The 24,465-nt window shown below is 43.1% G+C and overlaps 1 protein-coding gene across 3 annotated transcripts in view; it reads left to right on the forward strand.

Moving 5' to 3' along the window:
• LPIN1 (lipin 1) overlaps window positions 1-8,226 on the forward strand; it is a 50,925-nt gene extending 42,699 nt beyond the window's left edge. For 2 of the 3 annotated variants that reach the window (XM_014277592.3, XM_055713974.1), the window contains exons 18-20: window positions 413-527; window positions 3,710-3,813; window positions 4,642-8,226. In XM_014277592.3, coding sequence (XP_014133067.2) covers window positions 413-527; window positions 3,710-3,813; window positions 4,642-4,801 — 379 coding nt within the window. In that variant the 3' untranslated portion in view covers window positions 4,802-8,226. The other variant, XM_055713976.1, reaches the window with a different exon arrangement.
• The last annotated feature ends 16,239 nt before the right edge of the window (window positions 8,227-24,465 follow it).

Below are 24,465 nucleotides of genomic sequence, written 5' to 3' on the forward strand. Positions count from 1 at the left end.
AAAAAATAATAATAATAATAAAAAAGCTGTACACAGTGAAGGCTAATATAATCTATGAATCATTCTGCAGTTCTCAGGAAGCAGTTTACCTGATGACAATTCATGTCTCATAAGACTTTATTTAGCAGCTGCTCCCTGTAATCAACTGTCCTTGCTCAGTACCCATCTTTACGACATAGGTTTCAGTAGAAGTTCCCTTGTTTCAGAGAATTTATTTATTGTTCCCATTATATAAGCTTGGGAATGCTATTTTGTCTTTGTGGGCACTGTGATTTCCAAATGAAGATATATTGGAGAAGGATGGGGGCTCTGTAGGAGTATCCAGCTAGGTGAAAATTTGATTAAAGAAAATAAAATGGTCTGTGCTGTATTTCATGTGTACTTATTTAGCTGCCTTTTTTTATCGTTTCAGGGAAGTGATAGAAAAGAAGCCAGAAAAATTTAAAGTTCAGTGTTTGACAGACATCAAAAATTTGTTTTATCCTAACACAGAACCCTTTTATGCTGCTTTTGGAAACAGACCTGCTGTAAGTAATAGCTAAACTTATTTCTATTGCAGAGAACAGAAAGGTTGCTTTTATTTCATGGTTCTGTTGCATTAGAACCTAGAAGTTTTAAATAGGGGTTAAGATTATTTTATTAGACCACATACAAGGAAAATATAAAGGTTCTTTCTCAAAGATCTCACAATGTAAGAAGCAAACAGAGATGGAAGGAACTACGTTCTATCTGTATGAGTTAGCAGTTAAGCTTGTGTGAAAACACTGATTTCATTTTGATGCACACTGATACAGTGTCAGTGAGACACCTGTGGACAGACAGAAGATCTTTCAGGTGAATATTGGTGGGACTTATACTTGAAATTCTAAGTACACTCGAAAGAACTTTGATGTTCCACTGATATTAAAAGGTTCTACTTTGCATGAAGAGTGGTATGTTTGACATGGAGAGTGGAAGACAGATCTGTCACCCATTCGAAGGCTGTATAATTGGGCTATAGGCTTTTCTTACTCCTGTCCTAGACCAAAGAATATATTTATGTATCCAGAAAATGAAATGATCATAGGGGCTAGGGCAGAGGTAGGGACCCTGGCATGTGGTTATCCCTTCTTTTAAACTGTTTGCATGATCCAAGAGACTGTTTTAACACAGGCAGTTGACAGTCTTCCAGGCAATTTCTTGATATGATTGCTGTGTTAGCTTGGGGCATGGACTTTTCCAATTAGGCATTTTGATATAGCCATACTAGGTGGTGGTGGTGTGTGTATGTGGGGGTATGGGGTTGTTTTTTCATTGTGCGTTTTGGGGTTTTATTTGAGGGGAAGGTTGTACTGCGTTTAATAAGACTGACACAATGTCAAGAGACTTCCAGGTCAGAGAATGGGCACTCTTAGTTCACCAGTATAGATATCATTACAGGTGCCTAAGGAAGGACAGAGGTTTTGTTTCATTCAGAATCTTTGAAAGCATCCTCCTTTCAGAAGGGGATGTATAGAAAACCTACTTCTGTAGGTATTTACAGTTTCACTGGGTACCCAAGCTTATTTGCTAACTAATTTATGCAGGTGGGCCCCTTATTTGTGCCCAGGAGCCCCAAAACGCATTTGGTACATCCTCCAGCTCTGCATTGTCAGTTAATGTTTCCATAACATGTAAGAAGAAGCCTGGTAACACCAGTGTGGTGTTTATGGCTAAGGACCACTGGCGCACAGCTTGAGTGTATCCACCCTGTTTTGGAAGCTAAACCCACTTAATTGTAAACACACTTAACTGTGTCATGGCCATGCAATTAAATCTTAAGGGAATAGTCCTTGGCCTTTTAAGATTTCTTAGTATGATTAGCCAGAGAACACTCCCGTTGGTTACCTCTTTGTTTGTTGGTGGAGAGAAATGGGACGCGTCTGGAGACAAAGTAATTCATTCAAGCACTGGGTGACCGTCTTTCTCCACTGACTCATTAAGAGGTAAACGCTTCTCACTACAGCACCCACGGGCCATGGATTCCAGCCCTAGCTGCTCACTGCTGTAAGGGCAGAGATACATTCACCAGCATAAACGTCAATAGCCTGGGGAAGTTATCAGTATGGATGTGGACAGTGGCCGTTGCCAGTGTGGATAAGTATATTCAGAGACTGAGCGGTTTAGAAGCCTCAATGTTGGACAGGGGTGCCTGGCAGGATACTTGGGCATTGAAACCATGGTGCTACATTTGAGAGGATTCACCATGCTTTTCTGGTGGGACTTTGTTTCTACGTTTGCTTCATATTTTTGTTAGGGTTGCTGACATTTATGAGCAACAGCTTTTTCACCTTCATCTTTTAGCAACTTGCATTTTTAAAAGCAATATGTCAGAGAGGGCAGGAGGTTCTTCCTGTCTAGTTGTTATATTAAGCCGTTCCATCATACACAGCTTAATCTTCATTATCAGGTAACTTTTGACATATGGTTCTGAAATGACTTTTTAAACGCTTCATGTATACTTCAATAAAATTTCAAGTAAAGCAGTAAGGGGGTGTTTCTAAAGGATCTACTGGTCATGCACTCTTCTGATCATTGTTGGAGTGCGGTCTTCAGGTGATGTGCCGCTTGTCTTTGTGAAGATCAGGATCATTGCTTTCTCAATTTTCTGTGCTGCTTGTTTCAGTTTTGTTTTTTGATTATTCTTTTTCCATAACAAACTCAGTGAAATTTCAGTATTCATTCATGTTACAGGTGTAGACAGTGCATGGAGTGCCAGGATGCTGAATTCTTGAAGTGACTGCTGTTCATTGTTCTCCAATTTCTTAAGTTTTTTTTAAACAGTCTTGACAATATAGAGATACAAATAATCTTTATATTTTCATTAATATTCCAGTCTTTTACCACCTCAGCTTTTACAACGTTATTTATATTAGTAAAAATGGAAGCTTGTTTTTGCTCTGATCTGGGAGTTATTTTAATCTCTGGTTTTGTAAAGCTTTTCTTCAGAACTGATCAGAAGTTATTTTGATATTACTTTCCTTAACAATTTGAATTCCTTAGAAGACATTCTTAATTCTTACTTCTAATTGTACTTCCCAGAGTTGCATCTGCATTACCTTCTGGGGCTCACTGCTGCTGTTTTGGCGCATAGTCCTTGCTTTCCATTCTTTCCCCCTTGCTCTGACATGGAGTCAATGTGTGCATATGGCACAAATCCAAATTCAGGAGCTACAAGATGTTTCCAGGGGTTTTAATGTAGACACAGTTGTTATGACTTCCTTTTGTGACCTCGTCCTTACAAACTAATTGCTATTTCATGTGTTATATGTTTTAATCTCTGTACATTCTTGCAAGATACTCGGTACACTGTGCTCCAGAAATGAAGTATTCTCTGAAAGAAAAATGAAAGCGCAAATGGTTTTACACCAAATATCATTAGTTTTATTTTGAATGTTATTTTCGATTCAAGGGAATTTACTGAAAAAACGAACATGATTTTGATCAATAGCTTAAACTGAAGTGGCAAACTCCTTGTGTAGCTGCAAATCGTCCGCTTCATGAACAGTTTGTTAAACTGACCTCGTTTGTAACATAATGGAGAATTTCACACAATAACTATGTAAATTTAGTACCAATACTGTGCAAATGTGTTCTTCTGTGTAATATATTCTAGCAAGAATAATAAACGTTATTGTACAAAGGCAGAATCATGCCTTTTTTTTTTTCTCCCCTCCCTGCCCCCGTTTAGGATGTTTATTCGTACAAACAGGTGGGAGTTTCTTTAAACAGGATATTTACAGTTAATCCCAAAGGAGAACTTATACAAGAGCATGCAAAGACAAACATCTCATCGTAAGTAATGCCTTATCCCTTACACCTTAGAGACTAAATTAACTTGCTGTTCTAATTTGTGACTGAAGTTGCCCAAAGGTGCATTTGGCTTTACTAATTAAAGTTTCCTTAGAATGTTTCACACAAAATGTAAGAAATTTAGAATAAAATACAGACTTTCCATTTTCCTTCAGTTAAACCAAAATAGTAAACAAACAAAAAAATAGTTTAGTATTCAGTTTAGTATGTTTTATCTGCTTTAATCATGTAAAGGAATTATCAGTGTACAATTTAGTGTGCATAAAAATGAAACTACCTAGTTTCCTGAAGCTGTCTGCCTTTTCATGGCCTTTTCAAAATTTCCTTTTCCTGGAGTCAGGAAGCAAAACCTGAAGATAGAGCTGAGGGCTTTCAGCAAGGTGCTTAGGCACTGTAGCATCTAACACTGAATACAAATGGCCTTCGGTAATGTTAGGAGCATCCTTAATTGAAAGGGAGCTATGTGTGTATGAAATACGAATAATTGATTGAGCAGGGAGCTGCTTGAGCCAAGCTGGACAGAAACGGAGAAACAAAATATGGGACTTGAATATTTTAGCAGGTGATTTGGGTGGAAAGCGGCATCTGTTTCTTACTAGGTAAGTGTCGAGGCTTAGAATGAATGTATTTATTTATCTGAACTGTGAATCCTCTCTGGAAGCTAGGCACCAAAACAGAGTTTAGTTTTATTCATTTGAGGAGGGTGACTTGTCAGTGTAAGAGTAGATACGCCTTAGTGGTTGGGGACTTAGAAAAATTCAAAGTAAGAAGATCTGAAATGGTTCAGCATTCTTTTTATTTGTTTTCCAGCTATGTCAGACTATGTGAAGTGGTAGATCACATTTTCCCTTTGCTGAAAAGAAGCCATTCTTCAGACTTCCCTTGTTCTGATACCTACAGTCAGTTCACCTACTGGAGAGAACCTCTACCACCTTTTGAAACTCAGGATGTACATCCAGCCTCATCTTAACTGCATCTACAAACTGTTGGCCTCAGCTCAAACAATGAGTTAGCTTGTATTGAAAGGACACCACTTGGCTTTTGCTGTTGACAGTTCAGCTGGAATCTGTGATGATGTGAGCATTTCATTCTTTTGCTGGGAGCAAATTTAGAAATACTTGTTCATACTTTGTCACATTTCCAGGTGACAAGAAGGAGTCTTACTAGGATCAGGAGTTGCATTGCTGGCTCTTCACCCAGCTCCTCAAATTGTGCCATACAGTTTCATTATTTAAGGTCAAATAAAAGTGGTGTTGGAGTTGCACTTAAGCATACTGTAAGGTCGTCAAGTGGTTCTGTATCTTTTCTGCATCATTGAAGTTATCTTTCATCTCAGAACCTCCTACAAGTAAGGGAGCTGAAGGTGCTCACCATTCCTGATATTGTCTGGTGGCACAGACAGGGATTGCAATCCATATGTCAAAATTCCTTTCTCTGAAGGAGCAAATGATTCTACTGCTTTCCCTTTGCTTGACCAGCCACTGTTCTTTTAAGAGGCAATTACTGGTCTAGATCCTCAGCTGCTGTAAATCAGTGTAGCTATCAAAGACAATTGAGCTGTGTTGATTTATTCTGGCCTGCTGTTTTGACATGGTAGCGCTTTCCTGAGGCAATAAATGATGTGTAATTTAAACAGAAAGCAAACAAAATAAGATGGCCAGATTCTGACAGTCTTTTTCAATTTGAGAAGTACCATGCTTCAAGAATAGCTGTTTGGATTGAGGTAAGTGTGCAAGTAGAAGATACAGGCTACTGTGCATAGTGCCCTGAACTCAGTGATTTTTCAGTAAAGACACCTTACCCATAGAATATGCTGAGTTTCATGATTGTTATGAGCCAAGAACACTGAGGATTTTGTCAAAGTGAAGTAGTTTTATTTGTAACCTTTTTTTGGCTAAAATGTGAACTTTGATGCTGGTGAATGCTGCATCTCAGGTTTTTACTGTATGGATTTTTTTGTTTGTTTTGTATCATACAGAATGGATACTTTTAGTGCAATTTACTGTCCTCCAAGATAATATCTTTAATCTTTTTTTATTTTACTTATTTGTCCAGACATGAGTTGTAGATTCTGTTTTTGCGACCTGCTTTTGACAGCCTTAAGACTTAACTGTGCGTGCTAAAAGCAATACCGCAGATCAGTTGATGATAATGTTTTCCAAATGGTCTGCCTTTACACAATGCGGTACTTTACTTAAAATGTAGACATCAAGTGACTGTATGCCAAATGATTCTCAAATGTGCTTGTAGCTAGGAAAGAAACTTTTTGTTTTCCTTTTAAAATATATTTAAAAGTCTGATTGTTCTCTGAAACGTTGAATGAAAATGGCATCATGGGATTCTATGTATATTGTATTTCAGTATGGCTAAAACAGTGGTTCACAAGCTGTGGTCTCTGCCAGCTTGTGATCTGTGAGGCTCTGGTACATGTTTTGCAGCTGCTTTGTAGTGTTTTCAGTTAAGAGTTTAATAATAGGAAGGCAGAGTGGTCCAGGAGAAATTTTAAGATATGATTGTGGTTGGTTAGCACCCAAAAGCTTGGAACAGCTGCTTTGTATCACATTTGTTCTGTTTCAACAAATTCTGGTTTTGCATGTCAAGAGTGATAGCAACATAGGTAGGATGGTAATTCTTTGGTAGGGGTTTTCTAACTTCTAGTGCTGCAGACTTTATCTGGGATGTCAGGGGTCCAATTTATGATTTCTGTGCCTTCAATAGTAATGAATATAATGCAATCCTTTATACAGCTGCAGTGTGCAATGGTGAGCCCTCCCTAAGTCTTCCTTTTCACGTGAGTGTTGCTGCTTCGGGCAAGGTGCACATCCACTTTGGAGATACCAGGATTAGAGAAACACAAAGAGGAAGAAATCTGTGTTTAATAGCCCAGACTCTGATTATGATCTCTTGAAAGTCTAAAGAAAATGCAAATATCCTTTTACTTAAAGATGGAAGAAATATGGTGTGGATCTTCTGCAAGACAGTCAGTGGGGATTGCAGGTTGCCAAACTGAGGTGGTTGCACCTCTAAATGTAGCCAGGCTTTCCTTTAAGTACCTATTATTACTTGTCATTAGTGATTGAATAAATGGATGAACACACTAACTGCATTCTATTTTAATTAAGTTTTGGTAAAGGCTTATTACAATCCATTTAATATGCAAAATAAAACCAAACCAACCCTTCTCTTCAATAACAGGCTGTCAGTTTTGTGGTTCTTATCCTTAACTGTAGTTAAGATTTGTTTTCCTAAGGTACCACACACAGTAGCTTCCACCAGAAAAGACAGAAGTTTTCCTGGAAGTTCTCCACAATTAAAGCCTGTGATGTATTTATTTGTAATTTAATAAATAGCTAAGGCAGGGTTGCTTGTTGCCATTAGTATTGCAAACCAAATGATGACCTGAATGAGGGGTCATTTTGATTCCGTCAGGTTTGTAGGCATGTTGCAGCGCTGGTACAGGCAACCCTGAGATGCTGCAGAATCTCCGTCCCAGACTTTTTCAAGACTTGCTTAAACAGTTATGGCTGACTTGATTTAGTGTTGGCAATCATCTGCTTCAAGCATGAAGTTGGGCTGGATGACCTCCAGGGGTCCCTTCTGACCAACGTTTCTGTGATTCTGTGAAGCTAAATGCCTGGCTTCTGACATACTCTGCCCCCTCTGTATCTGAAAGTTGAAATACTGCTGAACAGTGAAACGAATGTGTGCTTCTATAATTAATGTTTATCATATTTGCTCACAGAAAGGCACTTAGGAAAATCAAAGTTTTGACCTGCTAGAAACACCACCATATTTTTGGGGGGACTGTAACATTTTGATTTGGTAGCTCAGCAATTTTATGTATAGTACTTAAACTGCCTTGTTAATTCATGTAGAAGAAAAAGGGATGGTTTAACAAATTCCTACTCTTTCTGTGAAAGAAGAAAATTCAACCTCTGCTTGCAGTGTAATGCTGGTTTCTGTTACAGAAAGAATATTTGGCTAACAGAGATATGCAGACACATTAAATCATAGTATATTCTATTTATTCAATACACGTAAACTAAAATATGCAGCAGTGAGGAGTGGCTAATGATTATTTCCTTGAAGCTGATGACCATACTACTCCAGCTGTGTCAGGTGAAGGTAAGAATACCATGCTTGTTGCATTAGTTACATTGGAAATAAAATGTTACTGCTGTCATTTGGGGAGGGAGGAAAAAGAGGATATTGGATATTTTTTATTTGTTGATATGGATTATTATATTTCAAAGCCTATTTATATACAGTATTTACTCTGTATATGTATATGCTATTGCAATGATGAAAATGATTTTAACACCTCATTTTGATCTGCTGAATGCAACAAGGGTAGAAATATATATTGTAATAAAGGCAAATACAATTTTTTTCTGACTTCTATTTTTCTGTATGCTTTGATAATGGCAGAATGCTTTTGCAGAACTGCTGAAACTCTGTGAAGCGTGGCTTTTGTAGCTCCAGTTCCAGTCGCCTGTCTCTTACCAGGGCTATCTGGTGTAACTTCCAGCACTTGCAAAACTTTTGCTGTTCAGCTACAGCGTTTGACCCAGAGCCTTTTCAAATGGAAAGAGTTTATTGAGGGGCATGGGGCCAGGACCTGGGCTCTGGCCGTTTTGGGGTATGGGAACAGCACCTTGGAGCCAAGATCAACCAGATGGGAACTGGAGCAAATTGGACCAATCGGGAATCCTACCCGGCCACAGGAGTTTTTCTTTAGTCTTCCTTTTGTCTAATTCTTAGTGTGAGCTAAGGAAAAAGCAGCTATCTGTTTCAAATGGGAGTGTTGTCATTCATGGCAATGAGACCAGATATTCCTTTGGTTTTGGTTTGGTTTTTTTTTCTTTCTTTCTCCTCTTTCACATTGGCCATTCTGCTGGTGAGAAGCAAATACCCTTTCATCCTGTCCGTGAGAACACGGTGCTGCTTTTTGCTCCCTCTGCCGGGTTTGCTGAGCAAACTAATGCAGCATAGTGATACTGCCAGGTTTGTGTGAGCTGGTATGAAAACAAAGATGTTTAGGGTTGACAAGGCTCTGCGGCAGCTCAAGTTCTGTGTTAAAAATACAAGAGCAGCCGTATTTGGGCAGCCTGCAGTCACTGCTGCTTCAATCTTCTCTATTTTCTGTATGTCTCTGGCTTGTGTAAACATTTACACTAGAGCTCTAGAGACAGGCTTTGAAATGAAGGTGCCTTTTAATTAAAAGTCAGAGAAATGGTGCTTTTGCATCAGCAAACCAAACTTTATAAGGACATATTCATTGCTCCTGGAATATCCCATTAACACTAGAGGTAAAAAAAGTCTGAGGGAGCAAGCCTCCTGAGGAGCAAAGATGATAAAGTTGTTTGGGTTTTTTATTGCCATTGGGAAGGTAAGGAATATTCCCAGAATACTGCATTATTTTTTTCCTTATAAATAAATAGCCTAAATCAATATGCATTGCAGATGCCATGAAGTACTTCAGTATAGTTCATTGCAAGAGGCAGAAGACTGTCAGTGTGAAGAGCTAGTGCCTAAAAATATATAACTTTCAACTCTTCAGTGAATGTATAAAAAGGTGAAAGCCTGGAGGTTGTTTTTGCTGTGGGTTTTTTTGGGGGTGATTTTGTTTTTTTCTTTTCATAGAAGTCTTTCAAAGAACAGTGGTGAGGGGAGCGTGCTCACAATGCCACAACATCAGGTGGTTCTAGCTCTTGTGCTTGCAGTAAAATCCAGCCCCTCTGGCTAATCTGCTCCTCAGTAATCCAGCCCCTCAGTAAAATCAGCAGCATGTGGGAGATATGCAGGGAAAGGGGATAGTTGTAAATGAGAGGCAAGAGGCTGGCTCTAAAGAAAACCCAGCAGTGGTGCAGAGGAATTACAACTGCTGGATGCTTTGGGGAAGAGATCCTCAACACCTATCCAACCATTGGGATGTGAGGGAGAAAAATAAAAGGTAAAACGAGAAATGGGTTTTCTTCTAGGAGGAACTAGAGAAAGGGAACAAAAACAGAGTAAGTGGCCGAATAGCAGTTTCTTGTTTCCATCCCCATGCTGAACCTAGGTGGTACCAGGTCAGGTGCTGAGCGCTGCCTTTTGCCTCTTAAGGAGTCTTGCCTGAAATCCCACGTGTCTGCGTTGTGCAGAGGAGGTGAGAGGCCATGTTGGCTTCATTTGCCAAACAGGAGAGAATAACTGGCCAAAAGGAAATTATGCTTAAGTGTCTGAGGGGTACTGCTAACAGCAAAACAAAGTTGCAATTACAGCTGAATTTTAAGCTTGGGTAAGGGCTAGGATTTACTTATTTTTTTCATGAACTTGGGAAACAAAGCTTTGACCTGCAATATACACACCTCTGTAGTACTGTCTGTGCATCCTTTCACCAAGGATTGCTTCAGAAAATAAATACAGACATAATTTATCAGCCTCTTTACGCACGTGCTTGTCACCCCTCCCTGCACTGAAATTTATGCATATTCTTAAGCACTTTGCTGGATTAAGCCAACTAATGCCAAGAAAACTGTCTACTGAGGAGATACAGTTTCCATGCTGAAGAATTGATCTGACTTTCCTAATGGTTACCCTTGGACCAGTTTTTAGCCTCCAGCACTGTCAGGTGTTCTGCCTGCTGCCAGCAATCTATTTATTGATACAGGAAATCCATTTTGCCTTGCCTTGCTTTTAATGAGTTTTGCAAGCAAGTGGCCCCTTCCTGTGACTCATTCTGTGTTTTCTGAGCGGGAGATTGTGGTTTTAAGTTTCACGTTGGAAAGTAACCACTGTGTCTGCTTTCCTTGTCTGCTGGAATCTCAACAAGAGGAATACACTTTGGAACAAAGAAATGTAAATGGAGTAGAACAGCTCATGTTTCTTTGTAAAGTTGTATCAACATCCTTCTTTTCAGAACAGTTAAAAAGACTAGTGCAAAGTGAAAATAGGTCACGTTGTAAAATGACAGCTTTATCTTAGAATGTTGCTGTTAACACAGGCAAAAAAGACATTTTCCCTGATATCTCAATATGTATTGACTCTTTGATTTATAGCCAATAAATATCCAAAAATTAAACTGTGGAAGCCTTTCTCTGATCTTACTGACACAGGAGCAGGTCCATTAGCATCTGTACGTCTGCTCAGATAAGCACAGCTACAGCCGCAATCTGAAGTGTGAATAGCCAGTGCTACAGATGGCCATCCAGTTCCTGATCCCTCTCATCCCTTTACCGTACTGGAGGCAAAGAGGTAGGAGATGCAGATGTGATTGTTTCTGACTTTCACCAAATATATGGTGGCGGAAGGAGAGAATCCTCTCCAAGCTTGGACCGTTAGCACTGAAAACTTAGATTTACGTTAAAAGCAGCCATAAATACATCAAAACCAGTGACCGGGACAGTTTCCATTCCCCATTGCTAGATAGAACTATTTATATTTCAGGCTCGGTGGCTATGTCTGTACAGATAGATCGCTGCCCTGCAGAGGGCAGGGACCATCCTTTGGCCCCCTCACCAACTGGCACCCTTTGGCGAGTGTCCAGCTGCCTGCCTGCCGAGTCGGGGGTGATCGCTGGCCTCGGCTGAGCCTCACCCAGGCGTTGCTTGGAGGAACACTGCCTGGCCTGGCCGAGGTTGGGCCGGGGACCACGCTAGCGGCATACCGGATAGGCGATGGTGTGCCAGAGCCAGGGCTTGCACCCGGCTTGTTAGCTGATGTGTCCGTGCTGTACTTGGGAAGAGCCAGGGCTGGGTCATGAGTTTGGGCTGTAGCTCCTTTCCCCACGTGTGCCCTAGCCGGCTGGGGAATGAGGTGCTGGGACTTCTCCATTGGGCTGAGCTTGGCTCTTCCTATGGGCTTGAGCAGCTGCTTCATTCGCCTGTAGTTCAGTTCGACCTCGAGAGGAGACACTCTGCTCCTGTACTGCTTTTACCTCTGTCTGGTGCAAGCCTGTGCAATACTAAAGCATGTTATGGAGGCTGAGCTCATCCAGGCAGTTCTGCAAAATTCTAAAAGCCCTGCTAGCACAGGCTCCTTAGAGTCAAAGCGTGGAGGGGGATGTACAGGAAATCATACTTGAGAGCAAATAAACATGTTGGGAAAGCAGGGATTCAATTTTCAGTGTTAAAAACGTGACCTTGCAGTTACCCATCTCAACTGTCAAGTTCAAGCTGGCAGTGACAACAATTAGAAGGAAAAATTGTGAGGCTCAGAAACGGAAGCAGATTTATTGGGAAAGTAGTGGGAGGAAAGGCGGAGCAAGACCCAATACTGTCATAGTCACCTTCCCGTAGGGATCCAGATACCATGTAAAAAATGCAGTGCCCTGTATTGTGGACTTCATTTCTGATCCGTGTACTGTGGAATGGAAATAACATGAGTAAAATCTTTATTTCTCAAAGTATGGTGGGGTGGGGTGTTTGGGTTGTTTTTTTTTAGGGGGGGTTGTCTGTCTGTTTTGTGTTGTATTGAGATATGGTGGCTGAGGGAGCAGTTCAGCTGTTCACACCCATATTGCTTTCTAATGCACTCTCTGCACAACCTGAGAGCCCGCACAAGTACGGCACCTCCCTGCAAGGCTCATTTCTTCTCTCACTCTGGACTGCTACTCTGCACATATCATTGGCATGGAATTACTTCCAGTTTCTGTTGAGCTTGTAAATTCATGTAAACCAAGGCTGTAGTTTCACGGGCGGTTGATCTGATCTACCAGTTTGCTACTGCCTCAAGGAAAAAGTCGCTCTCCCTGCCTCTTCTTTTGCTCCTCCTGATTCTCCACCCTACTCCCTCACTCTACTCCCGGGATAGTTTTGTTCTGTATTAGTGAGTTAAATGGGTTCAGAGGGAAACAGGGCCTTATCCTTTTGTCCAGTCCTGTGAAGCTGCAACCTAAATTTTACCGTGTCCATCTCCATCCTACACCTGACCTCTTTATACTTAGAGCAACCCACATATAATTGTGGGCAGATCTTATGAAGTGACATGCCTGGTGTCTGTCAGTGAACTTGAAGGCATGGACATAACCATACCCAGATGAGACCATGAGCAGTGACATACCACAAGTAAAGAAATCAGAGGATCAAAGCCATCTGCCCAAGATGGAATGATGGATTGGGAAGGAAAAACCTGGTCCCAAGTCAGGAACAGGATCTGGCTCGCGCCCTGACACAGACATCCTGTGTTGGCTGAGGTGAATCCTTCAGTGTGCTCTGTGCCATAGTTCTCTGTGCATGAGACAGGGATGATGGCAGTTCCTCTGTCCCAGGCGTGCCCTGGGGACCAGGCATTAACACCCATGCTGCAATATGAAATTGAGGGATTACGTAAGAAAGGAATTCGAACCCCCGCCAGTGTGCTCAGCTTCCGAACACCTGGCAGTCAAGTTTCATCCTTGTTGGTCCATGAGAGAGGGAAGAATACTGCCTACGTTTAGTGTCAGGAAACAAAAGGTCTCGGTAGCCTCAGTAACTTCAGCTTCAGTTTTCCGAGTCTGTTGTCAGGGTCCCAGGTACCATGTCAGCCCTCAGCCTGGTCTGTTCAGAACGAGGACTGGGAAGGAGTGAGGAGCTCAGGGCAGACCCTAATTTGCCAAGTAAAAAGCTTCTAGCCTTCAAACTCACAAAGTGTCACTGCTTTGCTAATGGCTTCTGGTCCTGTGGTAGCCTCTAGGACGTCTCATCATGATCTCTGCAGTAAGAGACCCAGAGAGAACCACCTACCAGAAGAACCCAGAAAACTGATGTTGCAAGTATAAGGCTATTTGGATTTGCTAGAAATTGCAAGTATAAGGATTTGATAGAAATGGGAGAGAGTTAACTATCCTATCTTCATCTCTATCCTATCTATCTCTATCTTCAGCCACAAGGCAGGCATAGAAACAGCAAATTAGTGTTTGTCATCATAACAGACAGTAGCATATACCAGGGCATCCTGGCTTTTGTGGGCTACGTCCAAACAGCTAGGAGATGTGCTCTTGGGGTCACTGCATAATGTTTGTTTGCTTGCTGGTTATGTCCCAGCTAATTTTGCAATGTGAGTCTAAATCCTTCAACCGCACATCCAATTTGTAATTTAAGCCTGCATAATTTTATTTCTGCTTGCTTACACCCACTGTCTCCTGGTTTACACAGGCCACGGCTGGTTTCTGTAAGAATTGCTGCATTGATTGATAGGCCAAACAGGAAGGTAGGATGTTTTAATGTGGAACGCTGTTTAGAGAGATGCAGCATCTGTGTCTAAAGTGAGAGATAGTTACAGGGTTAGACAAGTAGGCCATCAATTACAGGAGACTGAGGTTAAGACCATCTGGCTCTTTGAAACAACACCAGGTGTTAGCAGACACAAATTTCCTGTGTTGCAACATAGGAGGAGAGTGGCAGGCAAGAAGCAGCCCTCCAGAGCGAATCTCAGCCATGAAGGACGCCACTTCTCATTTCCTTTTTTAGTGCTGTCTTGTGGGAAAAAAATCACTTGAAGAGCCTGACACACCTGTGTCGCCTGCTCGGTGCCTCCCGGGGCCGCTCGAGGGGGCAGTTCTCAGCTGGGGATGGAGACATCCCTCTGCCAGGGCTGGTACCCATGCAGCTGGCTCAGCCAGCTCTGGGCTTCCAGTCCCGGCTGCACCCTGACCCTTGCCGATGGACCTGAGCACCAGTGTCCTGGTTTGTGTACCCAGCACCCACGGTGCTCTCAAGGCCCTCCTTGCTGCCTGGCCCATGGCACAAGGTGTCCAGCCACGTGCAGCCCTGCCTCGGTTTCCCTCCCCAGCCTGATCTGTCTCCACCAGCCAAGGGAAAGGCAGCCAAGGGTGGGTTGGTTGCTGGTGGAGGTCAAGAGGTTCGGAGAGGTGACCATCAAATCTGCTCAGCACAGGAGCATGCACTTAACAGCCATTTTCAGCCATTCAGGGCTACTGGGCCATACTTTCAAATAGTCCCTGGCTTGGTGTATGCAAAAAGTATTGCTGCATTACCCATATGTGTACCGTTAAATCTGAACAAGCCTCTCATGCAGTTATGCTGCTTCAAATTTTCTTGTATATACTTCATAACACATTATTATTATTGTTGTTGTTGTTGTTATTAAAAGGGGGAATAAACCATAATGCTGAAATTCATCCATCCTAAAAATTACACTGATCTAAATAAGTCGGGAAACAATCACATCTCCCACCGAAGTAGTTTTTACTGTACTAAACTATGAGTCTACCTAAGACCTGACAGAGACGGTTTCCAAGGTGGCTGCTGCCTGCGAGCCCCCCAGCTCAGCAATGTCCTTTCACAACAAGCAGGCAAGAGATTAACAATTAGGTAAACACAATCTCAGTAAGTGGCAGCAGAACCTTATATCAGTTTTTCCTAGTTTCTATTTCTATCAGTAAGAAACAGTCCTCACAGGTTTATTTTAAACTTTAATTATTATACTTTAATTATCTGGTGACAGAGGGAAAAGCCTTTGATTTGGTTATAAATGCCGAACTTAACATGAATTCCTCAATCAAACACTTCATTTAGGGAACACAGCAAAGGTTGCCAAGTGACAGAGATGCTGTGCCATATCAGAGCACTTCCAAACCCTTGTTGCGAGAAGAAAATGCAATAGCTGGGGGCACTGGCGTGTAGTCAGGGTGGGGAGGCTAAAGGGCTCCGGCTCATAAGCAAGCCTGTGCCTGTGTTATTTTTAGCCACCTATTAAACGCAGGCTGGTTTTCACAAGCTCTGAGCGCTTATGACATCCGCTGAATAATGGCAATGGTGAGGTGTCCAGGTCACTGCTCCAGGTACTCTTGTGAAAGGGGATAATATGGTGTTAGGTCTGCCTGGCTTTGGAAACATCGGCTGTTATGCAGATCAGAAGGGCTCACACTATTCATTGAACTGCAGCAAGATAAGTGTTGGTCTAGGAATAACGTGTCTAAAATTTGCTGGTGACAAACATGGAGGTAGAATTTTGGCTAATGTGGATTTCTAAACATTGCCTTTGAAGAGAGCACATTCAGTGGGGAATACTGCAGATAATAGCAATGATCATTCCTGAAAATAATGCTCTGATTGCAATTCTTAATTACAAAAAAAATGGAAAATTTCAGATGTCTGGTCAAATTAGCTACATACTGATTTACCTGTGAAACTGATTGGTATGTATCAGTAATAACTAGGTGCATGACCTTCCATAGTGGTAAGAAAACACTTACTAAATTCAAGAGGTGCCAGCACATAAGTCAAATAAAACCATTGCCTGTTTTCAGGAGTGGGATGATCTTTTTTATGTTCCAATTCTGCAAAATACTTTGTTGTATTTGATTATTTTGTATTTTGCACTTAGGATGAAAAAATACTGTTTATTTTAACCATGGGCTATGCAAGTATATTGTAGTCCTTAACTATTTAAAATGCTTTTTAAAGTTCTTATGTGACAATTTGTCAGGTATGGGATTGTTTTTTTTTATCTGGAATAATTTTACATTAAAGAAAATCTTATTTGCAAAGCAAATGAAACTCAACCTTTTAAAGCTAAGTAAAAAGAGGGTTGGTTTGACTGTTAAAATGAATTTATAAAATTAACGCATGACCACAGAATTCTAAAATTGGGCTAGAAAGAAAATATCCATAAAATTGCATTGACTGCATTTATCCAAGGCATTTGCTCTGATGTTTTGTGTTGATTATTGCCTATTATGTATTTCTCCTGCGCCCACCTCTCCCTCCTTCTTTCCTGGAGGCTTGTGCTTGCATGTCAAATTGTGCTCTCTTTCTAGATGAGGGTTGTGGCAGGAGCAAAATGATAGCTACTCATGGCACCAAGGCTGTCTGCAAAGATTTCACAAGAACTTTATTTATTAACCTCTTGAAAACTGCCGGAGCTGCCCTGCCTAAATCAGCCCTCAGCCTGCCCAGTCCAGCAACCAGTTTTATCTAGGAGTAATGATGCAATGGGTTTGTGCAGAAAAGCTATATAGCATCACTTACAAAAATACTTATAAAGTGACCTTTATAAGGCCCTCATATCGAGCCAGATGACTGGCTCCATTTGCAGCTCTAGCCTAGCTTCGCGCATACTTTCAGCACTGTGTAAAAGCATTCAGGAAACTTGGCCCCAGACAGCAAAAATGTTGTGGTGAGAGAAGTAGAGCTCAGCACAGCTTAGGCTCAGTTTGGGGCTTATCTAAGCCACAGGGTGATGGATCTGGCACAGACCTGCTGTGCTGGATGAAACGTGGCCCTGCTTGAGCGACCACCACTACTTTGGCTTTTCTGTGTCAGCCCAGTGGCTGGTGCCTGCTGGCCCTGCAAGGCTGAAGCTTTTGAGTTTGAAAAAGCCAGACCCATCTGCCAAATGGCGCCTCTCCTTCCTCAGGTCCATGCAGGCATGCAGTAGCTCAGCTGGCAGAGGGTTGCTACACAGCAAGAAAAGCCTGCCCCGCAGGAACACGGTGCTGGCACATTGTGAACAACTCTGCTCGTGCAGCCAAACTACTGGCACCCCAAAAAGTACCCCGGGATATTTAAATACCCCAGGGATGAGGGTGGTGAGGTGATTTTGGTGCCCTAACTGTTGAGGCAATTCCTGTGGCTTGCAGGCCACAAGGCCATTCACGCACAGCCTTGGGTAAATGCCCAAAAAATGGCTCTGCGAGTGGTCCTGGGAGACACCGGGCAACCAAGGTGCAACCGCCTGCCTTTTTGCTTTGGAGTGCGGAATAGAAAACCAGATGCTGGGATCTGCGATACAGCCTCCTTCCCTTTGGCTTGATGGGAGGAACCAAAAGAAACCAGAGAAAGAAATAATAACGCAATTGTCTTTGATCTGGCTGAGAAATGCTTTCTCAAGAATAATATGTGAGAAAGGCATCAGAATTCTTGCCTGCTTAAAATTTCCCATTGTCTTCTAAGGAGCAAGTACTTTGGTGTATATTTTGTTTAGCTGGATTCTTTTGCCATGATGGTCTGTCTACACTGACTAAATTCTTGTACTAATGGCTCCACGATGCTGCATTTAAAGATTATAATACATTTATAGCCCACTGATAAAACAAAACAAAAAGCTGTATAAAAGCCAGGTATTAGCTGTTATTAAATAAAAATAATTTACAGCTTACCACAGTCACAATGAATGAGATTGACTCACTCATGGGCTTTAGGACATTTTTTCTAGTTTTTGTTTTACAAGTCTGTACATGAAGGATGTTAGCTCAGTTGGAGATTTTCTCTTTTACTCTATGCCAAGGTTTTCAGAAGTGACTAATGACTTTGGGTGCCTAACTGGAAACATTGTAATAACGCCTGAATTTCAGAATGGCTGAGCACCCATCATCTGAAATTTAAGTCCTTTTATGGTCGTTTAAATTCAGCTCTCAGGACTGAGATTCTCTAATTCATCAGGAACTCTTGAAAAGCTTGGAAGTTATGGAAATATATTAAAAAAATTAAGATGCAATTTCCTCCTTAAAAGCCTCCCCATACCAAATTTTCCATGTCCCAATATGTGTGGAATTAGCAAAAAGAAATTGGCAATTATTGAATGCAATATGTTTTGATTTTATGATCAAGAAAACATTGTGTTCATTTCCTTCCTGCAGTGTGGTACCCCTGCTTTTCTGATAGATCATAATATCCATAACCTTGTTTTTAAAGAGTGCTGTGTCAGTTTTCTAGATCTTCAGCACAAATTGGTGAGGCAGCTGTGGGTATTCGGATTCAGCCTTTGTTTCGCAAAGGTGGACACAACTCTGTTGTCTTTTTATAGAGAGGAATGATTCATGGGGTGTAGCAAGCACAAAAGGCTTGGGATAGATACCTGGGGATGCAAGTCCCATGCAAGCTGACAATACTCTTTATTTCACAGACTTTCTGGTGCCGCATTACTACAACCCGTAGTTACACAGCGGACAGATTGCCTTTCATGAACATTGCCTTTGCAGATACCGAGTCAGAGCTTTCTTTGACATCCACGGGTGCAAACTACCACTAGTTAAATTATGCCATTTGACACCAGGTGGGCTTAGTATTTCATTGCTCACTGGGAGGTGAAGCCTTCCCTTAGATAACCGGAGAGCTCTGGCAGATTATCTCATAAAAATCAGCTATTGCATCAGGCACAGAATAGGAGGAAGTTAGTCTCTTAGATGAATTGTAACTGGAAGCTTTTACTCCGTCTAGCCAGGCTGTTACCCACAGCTCAGATTAGATCTGATCTTTTTATGCTTCCCTACAGGTTTGCTTTGATTGTCTCCCCATTTTCCAATAAACACTGTAAGAGACCACTGGGCATTTACTGAGGAAGTCCCTGGGAACTGTTCCCAGTCAGTCTGGTCTGCGGCATGCAGGGTATAGGGCACTTGCCCAGGGTCACATGCTCCCAGATGCACAGGGCACATGGAAGGCCGTTCCCAGAAGTGGATGCCAAGAAGCAAGCTAGCGAGGGGCATGGGAACAGCCGCGCGACCGCAGCCAGCGGCAGTGGTGGGAGACTGAGGGCTGCAGCTGGACTGTGAGAAATGAAGCAGCGTGTTTGGTTTTGAAGTGAGGAACCCAAATGCTTGGCTAAAGCACACTAGATATCACTGAGCACCCGGCTTTAGATTGACAGGGCTACAGAGAGATGCTGTGAATCCTTTATCCCTGCCTGCCTGCCTGTTTTATCACCTGGATGGCTCTGAAAATTTAGCTCCGGGCAGGGACAGAAGAGTAAGTTTATCTTGGAATCTTCTACTCTCTTTTTATTAAAGGGTTGCAGCAACTATTATTTCCTCCAGCTGCTTCCCCGTGTCCTACCTCTCTGAGCCTGGACTATAATTTTACATTCATTCCTGTACTGGTTCCTTACCTTCCTAGTCTCTCTCTTCATATCACCTGACCGTGCCTTTTCCCTGGCTTTGGCCAGGTGACTCCCTGTCTCTGTGGAGGATGCAGTGGAGCCAGTATCTCCTTGTACCTTTTATTGTAACTGTTTGTTTTATTTCTTCTTGTTCAGATGAGCTTATTGAAGTCTGCCAAATTGAAAGCCAGCAACACACATGGGAATCCCCCAGTGTGCATCCCATGGACAGGATCTCCAGGACCTCACTACCCACATCCATTCCTCCCATTGGGCAGGCTCCACTCCTCTCCTGACTGTGAGGCTGGTGAGCCCCAGGTCTGCCCAGGCACAACGTCTAGCCAAGAGCAGCCAGACCCACTGTACAGCTAGGGCTGCCCCATCTGTAGCTGCAGCATGACAGCCTCCTTTCTGTTGTCCTGTGTCCTCTGAATTGCCAGCCTGGCACCGAAAGTCCTCAACAAGGCAGATGCCACAGTGATGAAGGCAGCCTAATGCCACGTGCCTCTGCATTACTCCTTCTTCTCCCTCTCCCTTCACATGGTGTGATGTGCTGGAAGGGTTGCAGGAAAGGTAATAGAAAAGGAGGGTGGGGAAACCTTCTGGCTGCCCAGCAACCCTTCAGCTGATGGTGAGCAGCTTGTACTCCTAGACATTCCCAGGTGCCCAGACACTTCTGTTCATGGTACCTATGGCACTGTCCTTCAGCTAAAATATGTGGCTTTTTTTAATAAGAGCAGAATAGCAAGATATGTGTCAGACATCAAAGGGCTTGGGACCTATGAGTTTTGCGAGTACAAAATGGAACAGATAATTTTTTTAAATGAGTCTAAGAGTTTGGGACAACAGCATTGCACAGGGGAGAATAAGACCCACTCTACTTGTACTCAGGCAAATGTACATTGTATTGAGTCAGTGTCTGCACTGGGTAGAAAAGGGAGGGCAATGGACTCTACAAAGAGGGTCTGAGAGATGACATTAGAGGCATAACAAAACCAACAATCTGTTGTCTGGCTTATCACCAGTGGATAGAGTTTACCCCACTTACAAGGAACAGGGTCCTGGAGGTATTTCTGAAGAATGAGACACTGTCATCTGCATTAAGCATGGCTTGATATGACCTCTAAACCTCCAAGGCCACATTTTCTGCTCATAAGGAAGCAGAGCCTGCCCTGGCAGCATGGTGTCTGTAAATACCATGCTGCTACAGCCCCACTGGCAGCACCCAGGGCAGCAAAGTCCCCAGCAGAGGTGCAGCTGAAGGGGAAATGCCTGCCACCCCAGTCGTGTCCCTTTCTGTACCACTTCTGCTGGCAGAGTGATTTTGGTAGCGTTTCTGAATTTTCATGTTCCTAGCAGACACAGGTCTGTGAGCTGAACTCCTTGGTGTAGACTGAGATTCACAGAAGATGTTTTCATATTTACTTGGCTACTGGTTTTACACAAGTATCTGTATCTTTCAATGTTGTGTAAGAATTGCTTGTGTCTTTATGGCATAGAGCCCTGTTGGGGCCAGCCTAAGGATTTTCCTCCAATAAAAATTCAGGGAAATCTCACTCGCCCTACCTGTCCCTTACCCTGTGCCTTCAGCATCCTTTTCCATCCATGTGGAAAGCTGGTGAAGTGGCTGCTTGCAAAGCTGGTGTCTTGGTTGGGTGCTTCTCCTCCTGTCGCTGCCTTTGCCCCGCCGCCCTGCAGCATGGCGCAGCTCTGGGTTTCCCCCTTTCCCGACAGATGACCGTAAGCAAGGAGCAGGATGTGTGTGTGGGCTTGTGGGGACTGGAGTTTTTCTCAGGTGATGCTGCAGCAGCAGGGACACAGCACACTGCACAATGCTGGAAGCAGAAATAGAGCCTGGCACAGTCGAAACAGCCTTAACAGCCCAATGGATACGTCAGTGGGAAATGGTGTCCTAATGCATCTAATTTCTCTTATGAATTTCAGTGTAAGTCACCAAATATTCCTATATCTAGTACAGAAGCCTCTTCTTCCACCCCCCACACCCACCCCCCATTATAAAATACACCTAAGATTCATGTGTATTTTACTCTGAAAATTTCTAGGAAGAAGTAAGTGATAACAGGTCCTGGTGGCTTAAGTAGATACCAGTTTACTGCTGCCAGTGCTGTAAGTGCCACAGCAGCAGCAAAGGCAGCAGACCTGAAGGTGGTGAATTGAACTGGTCCTCCTTTGTGCCAACAAATACGCAGATATATCCCCATCACTGGAAAACCCAGGAAAGCCCAGTGAGGTAAGACATGAGCTTAAGTTGTCTTTGTAATACACTCTTTTTTCCTTCTCCATCTATCCAGCGGTGGCTGTGCTGCGCCAATGAGCAGCACAACAGTATCTGCCGGCCACCCCACAGACAGGACATTTAGGAGAGGTGTCCCCCAGCTCCATCCCATCCCATCCCATCCCAGCACCAACCCCCCTCCAACACCCCTCTCAGGCACTCAGGCGCCTGTGCCTAATTGAGGCAGCGGCTGGTTTTAATGAGGTCTGAACACTCTTGTTTTGGTGTTGTGGTTTTTTTTTGTGTGTGTGTGTGTGTGTGTTTTTTTGCTGGTATTTTTTTTTTGTTTTCAGATCCTGAATTGCTTTCAAAGGGATGGTGCATCACTCTCCCCGCCCCCAGCCCAGCCCGCGCTGGCCCGGGGGAGGCGGGACCGTCTCTGCAGCCCCCAGAAGATGGTGCCCTGCTGTTAGGAAACAATGCTGCGAGCAGCAGTCATTCCAGTTCACTGGCACAGTGTCACACAAAACGCTTTGTGTCTGTCAGCACATTCCTGGAAGGTCACAGTGAATGATGAATGCTCCTGTGTAGGAGCTGAGGAGGGTTGGGTTTCCCCTCCCCCCCCCCCCCCCCCCTTTTTTTTTTCTTTCTCTCTCTCTCTTTCTCTCTCTCTCTCTCTTTTTTTTTTCCTTTTTTTTTTTTTTTTTTTTTTTTTTTTTTTCCATGAATTGCATCACTTGGCAGCCTCTTGGCTTCATTCATTTGACTCCTGTGGTTACAAACCTTTCCCAATTGTTGTGAGCCTGCTTCCTCCACAACCCCTCTGTGGCCAAAGCAGGATATTCATGACTGACTGGCCTGGAGAAGCTGGATAACTTCCAGCTACTTTCCACAGCAGAGTTGCTCACTTCCCTCCCCCCGAGGTCTGAAATATCCTGTGGTTCTGGTTAGCTTTCTCTCCGGATGCACATCAGCTAAAGCATATGCATCATCATGTGATACCCAAGGCTGTTTCAGCACAGCTAATTGTGACAGAGGCTTTATTTAGATGCCATGTATAAAAAGATGAGTAAAGCACTCCAATATGAAGTCAGAAGGATATTTGACATGATCCTGAATGAAAAGCTGATTTTCACTGGCATGTAGCGCTGGAGTTCTCCACTGAGCTTTTCACATATGTCTAAGATGTTTAAATAATTCCAATAAACTATGATGTCATCTTTGCAGCTCTGTTGCCATTTCCTATGATTTGGTTCATGATTTCTTTCCCCTCTGAGTTACTAATTGCTCATGAAGCTTGTGCAGTTGAATGGAGCTCTTCTATTTTTTCACACTCCCTCCACCCCCCCACCCCCCCACCCCCCCCACCCCCCTACAGAAAGCACAGACCTGCTAGTTTTAATTGGGGAAAAACACCTACAGCCAAATTCAGCATTATTTCTCATTGGGAATTTACCAGCACCTGACTAGCAGTTGTCACTTGGTACAACCCAGCCTGCCACAGTGAAGGGTATTTTGTTGGCATGGGGAGTGTCTGAATGGGGAGGAGGGTGCAGGAGAGCCCATATCAGAGTGAAACTGAGAGAGGAACACCTGCATCTGCAAACAGTGTTCACGGGGCTGTTCACAGGCCACGTGGGCACATGTCCTAAAGGATGGAGACATGTTCAGTGGTCAGGACAGGTTAACAGCCTCCGGTATGCCTGCTTTTGTTTGCACACGTGCGGGCAGGTCAGTGCTGCAAAGGGACGGCTGGGACCCTGAAAGTACATCTGTTGAGGTCTCATTCTCTGTCCCTGAAGCTATCTGGCAACGTTTGTACTGTTACAGTCTCTTTGCCTTCAAAACAGGGTGGCTACATCTAACTTGACTTGTGAATCCTGGTCTAGTCCAGTCCCTGCACTGCGCGACCTCCCTAGCTGTGCCCAGGAACTGGCTGGAGGATGCTGGCTGGCCCTGCTCAGAAATGGTGCTGGCACTGCTGTGGCTGCTCTCTGGTTCAGGTGATGCAGATCTCGTGCTAGTGCCATCGCTCTACTTCACCTGCTATGGATATGGCTGGACAGACTCCTGTGGGCTGTACCGGGTTCACCTGTAGGACTGGGAATCTTCATTTTGGATAGAAGAAAAACATCCTTCAGCAGGAGAAACTAGATAGAGGGGGCAAAATGGAAAGTAAATTCTGGGTGAGAAAGAAAAAAAGTGTCTGGACTTCATTAAAAGGGTAAATAAAAACAGAGAGAAATAAATTCAGAGGCCAAATGAGTCCTTAGGAGTCAAAGTTTGTGCACTAGAGTAGGATGTATTTTCCAGAAAGCTGCAAGAAAGCAGATGTTGCTGCCAGTTCATTGGCATGTAGGAAGAAACTACTGAAACTTCAAGGGTTTTTTTCAGCAGCAACAAATAAGGACATTTTGCAAAAGCTTTGGTAAAGACAAGCAAATTGCAAACTACTATCCAATAATGGCTACATGTTGCAAAATGTGGGATGAAAGGAAAAGATCTGTGAAACTTGAGGAGATTTCAGGCTTTACGCATTTCCAGAGACTTCATCAGATCTTTCAAGTTGTCGAAGCAATGTCAGGAAGTGGAAAACC

Source organism: Falco cherrug, chromosome 6, assembly GCF_023634085.1.
Source record: "Falco cherrug isolate bFalChe1 chromosome 6, bFalChe1.pri, whole genome shotgun sequence".
NCBI classification, from domain to species: domain Eukaryota; kingdom Metazoa; phylum Chordata; class Aves; order Falconiformes; family Falconidae; genus Falco; species Falco cherrug.